This window comes from Diplotaxodon limnothrissa, linkage group LG18, assembly GCF_057381915.1.
Source record: "Diplotaxodon limnothrissa isolate DT_005_m linkage group LG18, D_limnothrissa_male_GT1.1, whole genome shotgun sequence".
In the NCBI taxonomy this organism is placed as follows: domain Eukaryota; kingdom Metazoa; phylum Chordata; class Actinopteri; order Cichliformes; family Cichlidae; genus Diplotaxodon; species Diplotaxodon limnothrissa.
This window is the reverse complement of record NC_140613.1, coordinates 11282524-11297857: the sequence shown is the minus strand read 5'-3', so window position 1 is coordinate 11297857 and position 15334 is coordinate 11282524. Positions and strand designations below refer to the sequence as shown.

Genomic DNA, 15334 nt, shown 5'->3' with positions numbered 1-15334 from the left:
GCATTGATGCTGTTTTTTTATAAATGTACCAAATACTTACTAGTATAACTTTAAAGAATGCTGAATGTTGCTGATCTGCTGTTATATGCTTTGAAAGATTTATAGTGTATTCCCAGACCCCATCCCTCTCTAAAGACTGATCTACAATTGCAGACTGTTTATGAGAATAGTCTCAATCAAAACAGCTGCTATTGTAGAAATGTCAGAGTGAAACTGAATTCTGTAAATAAAAGTTTTAAGCAAAGGATCAAAGATGACTCGGAGATTTATGTTTGATCACAACAAACAAAAGTAATGAGAAACATTCATGGCCTATGAAAACAGCGACTCTAAGTGCTCTAAATCCAAAGAGATTCATGATTTCAAGCGTCTTCGTTGCACAAGCCATGTATGCACATGTGCCAAGTTCCCAGCAATGTCATTATTTTTGGCTCTTATTTCTTTTACTTTATTTCTCTTGTCTTTTCTCATCTTTTGCAGCATCGTTTCAGTTATTTTTGAGTGTGTCATTGGTTGTAGAAGTTTAAAAAGCCAAAAGTCAGTTGTTGCTAAATGAGCTAAGCGTTCATATTTTTATTTTCTTTCCCTTGAAGTATAATAAAAAGACATGACTTAGCAGTACAGTGGGGTTTTTTCCCATTGCCAAGCTACGATTATCAGCCTCTACATTCAGTGTCAGCCAGTTCCTCTCCTCTATCACTTTTTACTGCTGTCAGCCAGAGAAAGGCCTCCAGGAGACTTTTACTCATGAAATGTGAGCCACTTCAGGCATGTTTAGATTATTGCAGACCTCTCCACTTAACTAGCCATAACACTCTGTTGACTGCTGAAAGCAGCAAAAGCATTCATCACATTTAGTTGACAAGAAACATGAAAATAGGATGGCCTCTGTAAATATCGAGTAAACTTGTAGGTTGACTTCTGCAATAACTGGATAAGTCTAGAGTGCAACCCTTTTATCATGGTTTTTCCCTTTATACAGTAGATTATGATGCACATTTAATATGAGCTGCAAAAGGGTCAGTTTTACCGTCTCAGCAACTATGACTGATATTTTGCACAGTCTGTTTGTGGTTCCCGGTGGGTGATTACATTTTTTGCATAACACAACCAGCATTGTCTTATGTAGTAAAATTTCCTACATTCACTAGATTGGTACAAAAATGCACTTACACACACATGAAAGCCAATATGTAAATGACACTGGTGTCCCACAGAGAATTCCTCTTTGCTATCAGAGAAACTGTTATTTTAGCCGTTCTTCTGTGTGGTAATCATCCAGAAATCTGAAGATTTATTTTTAAGCATCATGTTTCTTCTCACAGTACTCCTGTACATTATCACCATGCAACTACAGCATAAAATTGCAACCTCAGCGTTTCTGCAGTAGACTTTTAAAATATTATTTTCGATTTGTACAGATGTTATGATCAGTATTGCTGATCTCCTTTTTAAAAGGTTTGCAGTAAGAGACACTATTAGCCTGTAATGACTTTGCAGTTTAAAATAGGTAACTTTACAACATTGGAAACTGAAAGTACACCTTCCCACAACTTGACAATCTCCCACTAGGTGAAGCCATCTGAATGCCACATGAAATTATAACAAACATGCTCAGACAAACATACATTCCACTGAGTGGTTATGTGGTTTTCAGCGTCTAGCATGCGTCCCTCACCACCCCCATCCAGCCAAAGAGGGCTTTCTAGCTGGATAATTTGTAGCAATGAGAGGCTTGACGTTACATCGACTTAGTCTGGTAGAGAAAATCTAAGATTGCTTCGTTCTTATTGCAGGTCATGGCTTACTTATGAAGGGAACTGTGATTCAAAGCCTCCTTGTCGCTCCAGGTGAAGTAACTCTGGGTACTCACTGAAGTTCTCCATGACATTTCCAGGACAGCACAAGATGTTTCATGCCTCCAAAGTGAAATTTGACTGTATGAAAGTATGTTAGGCCCTATTTAAATTGCTTTGTCATTAGATATCTGTATGTTTATAATCAAATGAACAGTAAGAAAAAAGTAGGTCATGGGGGGTTATTAGTGAGAAGGATTCCTTGGCCACTTTGGCTAGAAGTTACAGACTAGACCACAGAGAGCTTTCATAAGAAAATAGTTCCAGAGAAAACTATAAACACTGCAATGTGTGAATTTGCTGTGCTACAAACTAAATTCCTTTCACAGCCATCGTTTGGTAGAATTTCAGTTATATATCTTCTATTAAATCTACCTGTAGCTTCACAATGGTTCCAGTAACTTATAGGCTCTACATGATGTCTTACATCTTATCTAATTTTTTTATTGACCCAAATTACCTTGTAAGTTCCATCAACCTAGTAGCTGCAAATATTTTTGTGATTAGTTAACAAAAATGTGAAATTACATCAAATAATCTACTGTATTTGACAACTTAATGTGATTCTGTAGAGGTAACAATAAAAATAAAGTGCTCTGATTTAGGCTAAAATTATACATAAAATCACAATGGCATGTCAGAACACACTGCGATGCACATAGAGCAGCATGTGGAATGTAGAAATGTTTGAGTTGATTTTTGAGAAAATGTATGCCATATCAAACTGCTAATGGTCATTTTATTGCAGTGTGTCATGGAGAGAACTTTGGCCCACGCCTTGGTTTCCTCACTTCTTCAGGCTGAGAACCCGTGAAAAAGGAGTTATTTTTCAGCAGTGCAGGAGCCTTTGCAAATCACGTGTCCTGATCCTTCAGTGTGTGGGTCTAAAGTTTTATACTTTATTAGTGAAGGTGTTGACAAACTTTGTGTTACCATAACTGGTACCACCCCATTTTGCATCATTTAAAAAGCGCATCTCATATGACTGTTTTTGTGGTCTTCATTATCTGCAAACCAGTTATGTGGAAATAACATTTTCCATCTTTAGTGTATGTTAGAGATTGCCCTCCAGTGCACACTGCCAGTGTTGGTTCACCGATTTTTCCAACATTACAGAGATGGTTTGATCTGTGTCTCTAATATTCCAAGCATCTCTAATAAAAGTGATGTTAATTTTTTTGCAGTGTATTTTGCAGTCGCTGAAATGTACATTTCTTCAAAAACATCTAAAATGTGTATTTGAAATAGCTTTGATTCTTAGACTAGAACTCACTGGCTGAATATCTACTCAGAGCGGCGTCTTTCCAATCCTATCTGTTTCTGGAAAGCAGAAAGAATAATTTGAGTTTGAAACTTGAAAGTACTCTGATTAAAAGCTGCTTTTGATAGAAAAACAAAGCCACAGGGGAACATTTTCAAGACATTTTTGTTTTTATAGCTGCGTTGGGCTGAACCATGCATAGAGCAGAGACTTATTATAGAATAATTATACAATGTCATCTTGGTACACACTGGTAGCAAATGCATCAGTTGTAATAATATGGTTCCAGCTACAAAGAGGCAGCTCCAAGGCTAGGCCTTTCTGAAAATTGTAGACTGCCCAAGAAACTAGAACATATAAGGAGCAACTGGACGTCTCTCAGTACATTTTGTCGGCTGGCTGAGCCAGTCTGTTTGAAAAGCGAAGCTGAAGACATTAGTTTTGGTTGTACATGTTTTCAGTTCCAGTGGAGGGCTACACGAATTAAATCAAACATTTTGGGCTAGAGTCCCAGGAAGCAACATGAACAAGAGGTTAGAACATTCTCCACCAAACAAGTTGAAAGAAAAAAACAAGAGGAAAAAAAGGGCCAGCCATCTGCCTGAAACAAATATGCATAGCCTAGCAGGCTGCTTTCAAATAGGTTTTCTACTGCTGAGCAAGCACAAGGTCACAAGGCTATCAAGCTGGGTTATATTAAAATACAGTTAGGTTCATACATATATATATATATATATATATATATATATATATATATATATATATATATATATATATATATATGGACACTGGAGCAAGGTTTTTTTGGGTTTCTTTTTTACCTGCTTACTTAAACAAATTCCAGTTATAGTTATATAAAGGACATGGAAATTATGTGTAGTCTCTCAGCTTTCATTTTCTACAGTATCCACATTTAAACTGGATGAAGGGTTTAGCAGTTTCACCTCCCTAACATGTGCCACCCTCTTTTTAAAGGGACCAAAAGTAAATAACTCAGAGGCTATTTCCTGGGCAGGTGTGGGCAATTCCTCCATTATGTCATTATCAATTAAGCAGATAAAAGGCCTGTAGTTAATTTGAGGTTTGGTAGTTGCATTTGGATTATTTTTCCATAAACAGACAACATGCAGTCTAAAAGGCTCCCCTTGTGAAACAAGCCATCCTTAAGCTGTAAAAACAGAAAAAGCCCATCCGAGAAATTTCTACAATAGTAAGAATGGCAAAATTTACAGATTGTTACATCCTGAGAAAGAAAAAAAGCACTGCTGAACTCAGCAACACAAAAAAAGACTAGATGTCAATGGAAGACAACAGTGGTGGATGATCGCAGAATAATTTCAATGGCGACCCCCCTTCAACACAGCCAACCCAGTGAACAACACTCTCCATATCGATATCCAAGTCTACCATAAAGTGAAGACTGCATGAACAGAAGAGGTCGAATTAATTCTGAGGTGTTCAGAGACATACTGTCTGCTCAAATCCAGCTAAATGCTGCCAAATTGATTGGGTGGCATTTCATAATCTAGATGGACACTGACCCAAAACATACATACAAAGCAATCCACGAGTTTATTAAAGCAAAGGAGTGAAATATTCTTGAATGGTCAAGTATTAATCCAACTGATGATGCATTTTACTTGTTGAAGACTAAACTTTGGAGTGAAAGGCCCACACACATACAGCAGCTGAAAGCTGCTGCAGTAAAGGCCTAAAAAAAAGGTAAAAACCCAGAATCTGGCAATGTCCATGAGTTCAAGACTTCAGGCAAGATGTCATTGCCCGCAAAGGATTTTCAAGTATTAGAAATGAACATTTTATTTCCAGTTATTTCATTTGTCCAATCCATTTTATGCTATAATTAGCCACAGACCTAATTCAGTCAAATGTGACTGAATTAGGTCTGTGGCTGTTTATATTTCTTTACTGCTTATATTTCATTCTTGTAGGATAAGATTTACATTTTATGAAGGCTATTTCTAAGAATTTTCTTATTTTTTCATTCTTTAATTGATGGTTTATTTACTTTCTTGTACATTGTGCATTGGCACTTTGTTGCAATGTGCTTCTGACGGCTTGACTGAGATATGGCAGAGTGATTTATCATGAAGTTTGTTATTACTGTTCAGAACTACATCAGGTGCATGTTTGATACATACTTTTAATATTAAATTCTGTTTCATATTTCCCGGAGCTTAATGACACTGTTGATTTTTTGACTTTCAGAGAAGTCAGCAAGGCTTTTTTCTTTTTTCATAAAATATTTCAGCATCAACTAGGCAGGCATGAAAATTTAACTGAACCTTTAGGTACCTCCATAGATTTGATATTTTTTTATCGCAGTTTATTGTTTTGGTAATTGAAGGATTGCCATGGAATTTGGCACAGTAATTCCTGGGAACGTGAGGAAGAACTGGAATGATGTTACTAACCTTCCCATTTTTTAATTGTGCCTTTTAAAAGAACTACAATGGTGGTAGTGTTGGCTTAGGGAACATCTTAAATGCAATGCACATTCAAACACAGGATCCAGAAGGCCATTCCATGTATGGATAGATGAATACTTTTTTAGGATCCAGAAGACAGGGGTCAGTGTAGAGTGGACAGGTATGTGAATTACCCACAATTCCTTTTTTGCAAGAACAAAAAAGGCAGATGAGTCTGATCCAGAGGGAAAGCTCTTTGGCTGATAGGATGAAACTACTTGAAACCGAAAGAGATGATGTTGGCACAGGCAGCTTGCAAAATAACACAGACAAGCGCATTAGAGAGCCTGATTAGTGCAACCATAGACAACAAACTGGCAGAGAATAGTTGTTTGAGATGGTCTTTAAGTGCTGTTGAGTTATGATTAGATGAAAAACAGGTGCATCAGCTAAAGAGCAGAAAAACAGGTGGATCCAACAGCAGGCATAATCCAGGGTGGAACCTGCCCACTCCCACCTGAGAGGAAAGGAAAGATCAAATATATGAGCAGAGAGGGCTCTTTGCCTTGATCGATGTTAAAAAAAGGTTGAACAAGGTTTAAAAAAAGCAACCAGTCGTGAAAGACGACAAATAGATTTTTTTTTAAAATCCCATGTTTGTGGGACCTATTATCAGACCACTATTCCTGCAACCTAGAGTTTAGAAAACAAGCAAAAACACGAACATGCAAAAATGGTATGTGACCTCATTTTGAAAGGAATTTTAGTTGTGCTGCAATTGCTTTCTGCAGTTTTAATCCTAATTCCAGAAATACATTAACTAAGTTTGGTCACAACTGCAAATCCTGTGCAAAGCCATCTCTTCCCAGAACACTAAACATTCTCAGCCAATAGCTCTACTTCCTACATTGTGATAAGTAAATATTTGTGCTGACAAATATTATAAAATGTGGTTTCTTCAAGAATGGTTTCCATTGTACTGTTAAATCTGTCTGGCACACAAGAAAAAACAAATCAGGAGGGGAACTATAGTTTCCACCTGTGCTCCCATTCCTTGTTCCAGTCATCGTTTGCCATTAATTATCAGGCAGCAGGGGAAAAAAAACCCGAAAGAAAATCTAAGTGCTCTGGAGGAAACTCCTGGAGTCTGGAAAATATTCCATTTTGGCCACAGAAGCTTTTATATTAACCATTGGCCCATGCTGGAGCTATTCATACTCTTTTCACATTCTTTTGCTTTCAGGAAACGTCTAAAATAACAGCTCCACCCCACAGCTTCATTTGCATTTAGTGCCTCCACTTCTGTATCTCCTCTATCATTAATATAAGCTCTTTTCTTTCAGGTTAAAATTTAGGAAATGAGGGAATTCTCCTTATTTGCCGCTTTTTTCTTCTTTTTTTCCATAACTCCATAAAGTACAGTCTTTAAGGATAGATGCTACTGAGACTGTCGGGCTGTAGTATCTCTAGGGCATGTACTGTCTTCTATAATTAGTTTGCACTGGGATGTAGTGATGCTCTACGTGCTGCTGTTTAGACCTCATCCAAAGCACAAGGGGCGGGCCCAGAGACAACTTTCCCAACTGGTGATTTGATGAAGGAAGGATTTTCCAGTGTCAGTATCTCAGAGCCGGTTCAGGTTCAGTGTTGCGGCGTTAGTCCAGCCTCCTCACGGTGCACAACTCTCAGGGAACGGAGTGGCTTGCGCTTTTTTCATGAAAGCCCTTTGCCACCAGTGCGAGAGCTGGGCTAAAGGGGAATCGGATCTGAAGGGCCCAGTCTGGCTGTAAGAAGCATCCTTGTACTTTCCCACATGGCGCTGTAGTATAAGCACATTTTTGTGGACTGTCGACGGGATCAAATTGTAAAGAAAGTCGCCCGTTTTCCGTATAGCTGGGGGCGCTCACCATGGAGATGCAAAGATGGACCACCAGGTGGAAAACGAAAAGGTGGCTATGGGATTCAACGCTAATCGTTACGGTCACAGTTATTTTAATTCTCCAGGCTGCCAATGTTAGAGCAGGTAAGATGCTGTTCCTATACACCTCAGTCACTGTGCCGGGTCTAGGGCATCCCTGACAGTTTGAAAGCGCCTCATGCTGGCAGGCAGCCCAGATGCCAGTAGGCTTAGTCGGTAGCTATAAACGGTCTCAGCTTTCATTTCAATTAATGCCCGGTGTCCCGGGCGCCATCACTTAAACTCACCTTAACTCAGTTTATATACATTTTTAGTTGCCAAGTAAACATTTTCCATCTCGTTGCCTGTTTTGTTATTTGTTTGTTTTTGTCAACGATATTATTTAAAAAACGTAAATACATTTATCAGAAGTATCATAAGAATTCCAAAGATTCTTCTTTTCATAAATGCTGACACCAAAATGAAGCTGTATCATGTGACTTTCCAACATATTCAAGATTTCAGAATCTTTAAGGTGGTCTTCCCGGTCACATGTGTCTGAACTTTGTATAATTATCTAAAGCTACATATAGAGAGTTATATAGTTTTGAAACGACTTTAAAGTCATCTAAAGCTATATATCATTCAAGAGCGCAAGTGCTATAGAGTTGATTCTTGGCACACATAGGCGAAGATGTCCCTTTCCTCTGAGTATGTGAGTGAGTGATGGATGCCATCCAGGTGTGGTCAGAGAGGGCTCTTAAATCCTTCTTCAGACAAAATAAACTGCAGGTTTTACGCAGAAATTTTACGCTCGACTTTAGGTAGTAATGACCAGGAGCCCACGGATAATGCTTTAAGTTTTTACAGCATAAATATGTAGCAAGAGTCCAATGCTTTAATCAAATCCACAAAATGGTTTAAATGTGGTGGAAAACTTTGGTTCTTTTGATTGAAAAGTTGTAGCCTACCATGTTTATTTCACAGTCTGACAGCTGTCAACGGAGTTTACAGTAGCACAGTATAATTTTAAACATATAGGTTTTGTGATGGGTTTTGTAAGTTTATATAATAACTGGGCACGAGACTGTGGAAATCTGGGAGGGAGACTCATATTCTGGCCTGAAGGATCACCATCTTTCCACATTATCTGGGCTCCTAGTCCAAGGAGGGGGAAAAAGAAGAGGGAGGGGAGGGAGGTGGAAAAAAGAAAGGAGTATTTTTCTTTGTTTTGAAAATACATATGTGGGTCATAAAAACGATGAAATTGAAGATCAAATGAAATCACATAGGTATTCATAGTGAACTGTGGCTTTTGCCAAGATAAATTTGTGTGTGTTTCAGAACTATGCATCTGTTTGGGTAGACTTATTTAAACACTTGTATTATTTTGATACCAGATATGTGATTATTGATCCTTTCAGATGGCGACAGAAAATAAAAATGTGTCTTAAGTGGCTATGCTAATCAGAAGATGATATATTGTAACACGTAATTTTGGCTAATTTATGCTAACTGGACAAGCCCACCACTGTCTAAATCCATCATCATTCATCATTGTTTTTTGTGTACTGTGATACACAACAAAGTGATTCAGCAGAGGGAAAATTGCAGAGAAGCAAAATGAAAAGATTATGAAAGCAAATATCTAAGTGGCACAGCTTTCGCACTGCCCATCTTCCTTCATTCTGACAGATATTTAAACTTACCATAATTGCATGATGTGCTAGCAAACATTTACAGGGTTTCCAGTGTACACTAATTGCTGCCTATGCTGCCAACTCTCAGTAGATGGCATGACCACAGAGCCACAAAAGACATTAAGTCAGAATGTCACAGATTAAGTTAATCACAAGTCTAAACTTAAACATCAAAATGTATTGCTCTGAGAAGTGTTGGGATGAGGAGAGTTGGACATTTTGCCAAAAAAAAATGTATTTCATAGTGTTAGAGTCTGCTGGTTAAAATGCTTTAATGAATGTAACAGAGGTTTTTCATGTTACTGCACGCTTTATTGCCTGAGGAAGAATCACCAAAGTTTGTCATGTTAGTAGATCGTTAACATGGCAGATAGTATATCACAGGTCCCAGACAGCAAATAAGAAGATCTGTCATTAAAAATCATAGAGACCGACAAATTACCCCTCAGACTAGACTGTGGAGAGTCTGAAACTGCGTTGGTACCTTTAGCACGAGAGAACTGTCTTCTCTCTCTTGTGGTTTTACATCCTTATCATTAGAATATGGTTTATTTCTTTTTAGGGTGGAAAGATGGGAATCTTTTTTCAGTATACGCTATGTTGGCTCGACCTCCTTGGCAGGATGAAGCTGTGCCCACTCATTTGGGATCTTTAATGGTTTTGGGATATTGCCTGTTTTTCAGGGCTTCTGTGAAAGAATGGTTGTGGAAGGAAAGGAGCTGAAAAGTTTGGGGGAGGACAGGGGGGTGATGGGATGCTGGTGGGTGGGTCTGTGGGGGGTTCCTGGCCAATTCAGCACATCTGGAATATATGAGGCCTTGAGGTATGCAGTAATGCAGAAAGGCATTCTGAAACTCACAAAGAGACCTTTAGTCCAAGCTTGACTTTTTTCAAGAACCAGTAGCTCTGTACTTGGGACAATACTCAGAAGAGCCACAGACTGTATTGCTTTTTATGAGGCATTTTTTGTGAGGTTTAAAACCTGGCAGTCAGTTCCTCTCTTTTTTTTTTTAAGTCTGTCTGTGTTTGAGTCAGAAGTCGCTCCGTCTGTTAAACAGCTTTTTGTGCAGTGTCAGCAAAAAAAAAAAAAAGCCTAAGATTCTTAGTAGAGCAGCTTGCCTAACACATGCTCAACAAATGAAATTCAAGAATTGTGCACTGTGGCACCAGATTATCTGGAGCAATATCAGCATAAATGCCTCGAGGAGCAGATCTGGAAAGCTTCGCGTGATCTAAAATTTCAGACCCGACCCCTGAGCATGAGCGGGTTGATTCTCCACTCAAGTTGTTATTTTTCTGGTCACGGGAGAAGTAGCTACAGGGATGGGGCCTTCTCACTTTAGTCTCGTGTATGTTTTAGTTGGGGGGGGCTACAGGGAGTGGTGCCAGTATAAAAAGCCATAATGGTTTCAGCATGTCAACTTATAGCACCACCCATTAGACCTTTTCTTGGTTCCTAAAAGTGAACAGGAGCTGCTACATCAGCACTTCCTGTCTTTTTGTGCCACATGACTAAAAAAATGGAAAATGTACAGCTGAATATTTATATAATAATTCCTTCAGCATTATGTTTTTATGTTTTGAGAAAAGACACAATCTAAAGGTATGGTGAAAGGCCAATTCAAATTAGGCTGTGGTTTGCCTAAAAAAACCCCAAAAAAACCCCCCAAATGGTTGTTTTTATGAAACTTTACATTAAAGTTATTGAAATATGATGTATGTGCGATTTTGATCTTTACTTCATATGTTTTAACCAAATTTCCCTCCCATGTCATAGAGTTTAGCTGAGTAGTGTAAGTTCAATGAGGAGACTTTCGGCACTGTAAACTTCATGAAAGGCTTTTGTCTGATCCCCTTTAATAATTTTCCCACAAAGTTTTCTTGCCAATATCAAACACATTAATCTAGGCTTTTTTCCTGGCAAGGGAGAGTTCCCTTTAAGCCTATTATCTCCCTTTCTTTAAAGTCCTTCTGGTCCCTGTGAGATTTTAAGCTGACCATTCAGACATTGTTTATCATTACTGGGCCTTTGAAGACTCATTCACTCACTCATCCTTGACTCATTCAAAAGACAAATGTGTTGTGTGATATCTGGACACAGTTGTCCTGGTTTTTATTTCTGTGGTTTCTGTAGCTGTTAAAGGAAAGTATATACTTGGTTTGTAATGGCGGTTGAACTGCGCTGAACCCAAGTTTAAAGGAGACCTATTTTGCTTATTTCAACCTATGCGCTTTTATTCATAGAGTCTACCAACTATCATTGCATGATTCACAATTTGCTTAATTTATTCAGTATCTGAAACAATCTGTTTGAGCTCCCTTATACTTCCTTAGACCAGCTCTTCTTCGTCTGATTGGTTGGCCCTTCCAAGGTGTGTTCAGCAGAAGTTTGGGGCATCTGTGCTAACAGCAAAAAACTGTGCACCTGAAATGACCATATTAGGCAAATCTGCCCAGAGTAGAAAGAAACCCGTATGAAATGGAGCTCCTGGAAGGTTGTGCTTTTGGCTCATAGGGATTACTTGCAAATACCTCATTGTAACACCCACTATAACAATACACACAAGACCGAAAATAAGCAAAAGCACGATAGTCCCCATTGAAAATTAAATATCCACTTTTAATGTTTCATTAAGATTTGGTTAAAAACATGTTTCTCGCCAATACTGCAGAACATTTGTAGCGCTCAAGTTTTAATTTGTCTCAGTAAACTAACATTTACTATGCAGAGATTATATAACATTTGGTGTGCGTCATTAAAAAAGCTAAATTATGGGAAGTGTTTGATATTTAAATTTTTGTGAAATGCTTGTATATTATTAGCAACTAAAATTTCAAACGTAGCGCTAACAAACAAAAATCAATCATAGCTTTATTATTGACTTCTTATATAAAGCCAGGCTATGTAACTTTTGAAAGAAAACGACATATTTAGGACTGAAACATTAAAGCTGTTCCACTACTTTCGGGGGTTTTGTTGTTGCTGTTATGGTATTACCAGTAGCTTGTGGTAGCTCATATTTATGTTAGCTAATATTACCTTCAAATAGCTTCTGTGTAACTGGTTGGCACCTGCATTTGAAATTTGAGCTGTCCATTACTAGCACAAGATTGATGAAGTCAGGGTGTGATGGTAAGGGTAATATTAGCTTTTTGTAGATACGACTTAAGTTTTGTGTGTCAGTCTAAAATACACTATGTAAGCCAGCCTTAAAAACACATATCGTTGTTTTAAAACGGTCAGAAAGTAATGTTGCAGTATTGAATGTCTGTAAAATGAATAGACTGCATTGGTGATTGCTGATAGGCCTACACATTTCTTCCATTTACTTTCCCATGCAAGACAGCACTCATAATTATCTTTGAATGCTGACTTATTCTTACTGTATATTTTTCAGCAAATGCAGCCTCGGGCAGATATGCATTAATCAACAAATTACGTTCTTCTGGACGTCAACCCTTCCGTATATACACAAACCTTAAAGATAGACTATTAGGCTACCTAAATCCCCTGTAATTACAGTGTAACTAATGATGTGCCTCAAGATAGGGTTTTAAGAAGAAAAACTGTTTGAGAAGGAGACATGCAAAAAAAAGACTAGGTTGGAGTAAGCGTTTGATAATTGGAGGAGAGAGAGCAAATGGGAAATAGTTTTTATAGCTGTTCTGTGCAGTTTCACCTCTGACTTTCAGATCCATTGATAGAAAAGAGCTTAGTAGTGTTAAGAAGCTTGTGAAGCTACCCCTTGCTGTGTTCTCCTTATTCCAAAGACCCTGTGATCAGCAGCAATGATTTTTATCATCCCATAGATGCTGTGGCTTTTAGCTGTGGGGGTAACCGGGGAGGTAAGGAGGGGGGCAATTATGTCTGCTGGTTCCTAACATTTTTATTGCTCCTCTGCCAAGGCAGCTCATAAAGCAACAACTGGTTGAACTGACAGGTTTGGCCAAGAAAAAGCTTGAAAAAGCAAGGGGTGTAATGAGTGTAAATGCTGATTTATCATCAAAATGCCAAGTTGGATTAGACTTTCTGTTAACTATGCTTATAGTGTACTGTAAAGTTACATGCAACATAGACACTAAAAACATAATAAAATAAAAATTAAATTAATCAATAAATCAGCTCAGCTTTCATTTTGTTCAACTGGTATTTTATTTAACTACTTATATTTACATAGCAGCAGCACTTAGTATAGGTTTAGCAATTGGCGATATGGTCATTCAGACTGAGGACTCACTTATTCACTCAACTTTTAAGAGTTGCAACTTTGTAACAGTATCTCATTTACAGGGCTTCTCATCATGGAAGTAGTTTTATTTACAACTACTAAAATTCACAACTGTACATGAAAATCTGACATAAATTTTGAGTCTTAATAAAGTAATGATTTTATTTTTTGTGGTGGCAAAAATTGTGTTTTAGTGCATTACTAATTGTTGTATAAGAAAAATTGTTGATGATTTTTATCAATTCATTGTTCTCTCTCTCTACAGCTGAACCCGTGGATGTACTGAAGGTGCTGGACTTTCAGAGCTCTCCTGAAGGAATAAGGAAAACAGCAGGCTTCTGCACAGTGCGGAGAGGATCCAAACCCGACGTAGCTTATCGAGTAGGAAAAAGGACTCAGCTCAGTGCTCCGACTAAGCAGCTTTTCCCAGGTAAACTCCTCACTTCTCAGTATTTACACTGGAACTGAAACAGTAGTACAATAGTAGGTCTTCCATAAAGCAGATAAACAAACAAACACTCCCAATTTTAAATGCTAGAGACCATAGAATGATTATAAAATGAGTCTTGAGGATTACACAAGTTGTTGAGAACTTTATTTATTGATCACATATGTTTGTGGTAGTGTGGAATATGCACTTTAATTTGACTGTTTTTACATAATTTGACCAGTTCATTTCAGATATTAGTAATGGAAATTGCCATCATATTGCATAAAAACTTAAGCACTTAAAATAGCCTTCCTGTAAGATAAGCTACAACTAACATTGTACAACAATACTAGAAACTTTGTGAGGCTTTCTAGACAACTGCTAATATATCCATTGTAAAATTATTGCAATTGAAGGCATCAGGTGATGTAAAGTGTAATGTTAATGTTAAGTAAGGTTGAGTAAGTAAGGTTGATTTAAAAAGTTTTGGTGCTTTTAGGTCAAAGACATTGTAATTCTGACTCAATTTGGGGGTGAAACGTTGCCAAATTAGCAGTTTTTAGAATTCATCCAACGTGGAAAATAAATGAATGTATTATGGAACTTCATCCAATGCTGGCATAGAGATTTTAGCTGAGAAAAAAGTGTTAGGGTGGCAGATATCGGTGAAGCTATGGTGCTTGCATGACTGCTCAAGCCAATTGTTGTTTGGATTAAAGTATGATGATTAAGTTTTATTTTCTTGAACCACTGAATAATAAAGTTTTAAAAAAGAGTTAAAGATGATTGTATTTCACAAAAAATAACAAAGAATGATTTGATAAATGACTCATAAAATCCTTTAGTGTTAAAGTCTGTCATTTAAAATCCAGTGCAGACTTTCCAGAATCATTTTCTAGAGGATGCCAATGAATTTCAGTTTGCTCCAAGAACCCATAGGGGATGGTAATCTACAATGGTGCGTGTAAACACATGGCTAAAGTAAGCGGAGCAGCACCAGATTTTTGTTATTTGATATTTTGGTAAAACTGACAAATCTGTTACAAAAAAAACAACAAAAGCATGTCTATTGTTTTGTACACTGATCTTGTCCAACAAAGTGTCTTTCCTCAAGTTTAATTGCTGGCAGATGTGGATGCTCAGTCTGTGGTTAAGGTAGTGAAATTTAGAAGGGTTTTTCATATTGTACTGTATGTGCATTTGGAGTGTGTTGCCCTTCTGTTTTTGAGAGGCCACATTTATTTTATTAGGCTGTTTTTGAGAACTTAATCCATATTTATTTTATTAGGAAGTAGATTTTAAACAAAACTCGGCAAATCCCAATTTCAGTAATCAATTTCAGAGAACAAAACCTATTATCTACTAACAGAATTTTTAGTTGATTTTTTAAGTCTGAAATATTAGAAAATCATGGTGTTCCTGTAAAACATAGGGCAACCTATGGGAGAGAGAAGACAAAATGTATTCACATGCAGGAGTGACCTATAAAAGTATGGAGAGTGATAAGGGGAAGCGGAAATGCTCAGTGTATCATA

General features: G+C 37.6%; 1 protein-coding gene across 1 annotated transcript in view; it reads left to right on the top strand.

Annotated features, from left to right (window-relative positions):
• The first annotated feature begins 7170 nt into the window (after positions 1-7170).
• Positions 7171-15334, top strand: part of LOC146613147 (collagen alpha-1(XI) chain-like) — a 79164-nt gene continuing 71000 nt past the window's right edge. Inside the window, exons 1-2 of the mRNA XM_085377148.1 lie at positions 7171-7566; positions 13635-13799. Coding sequence (XP_085233274.1) covers positions 7452-7566; positions 13635-13799 — 280 coding nt within the window. The 5' untranslated portion in view covers positions 7171-7451. The remainder of the gene's footprint in view (positions 7567-13634; positions 13800-15334) is intronic.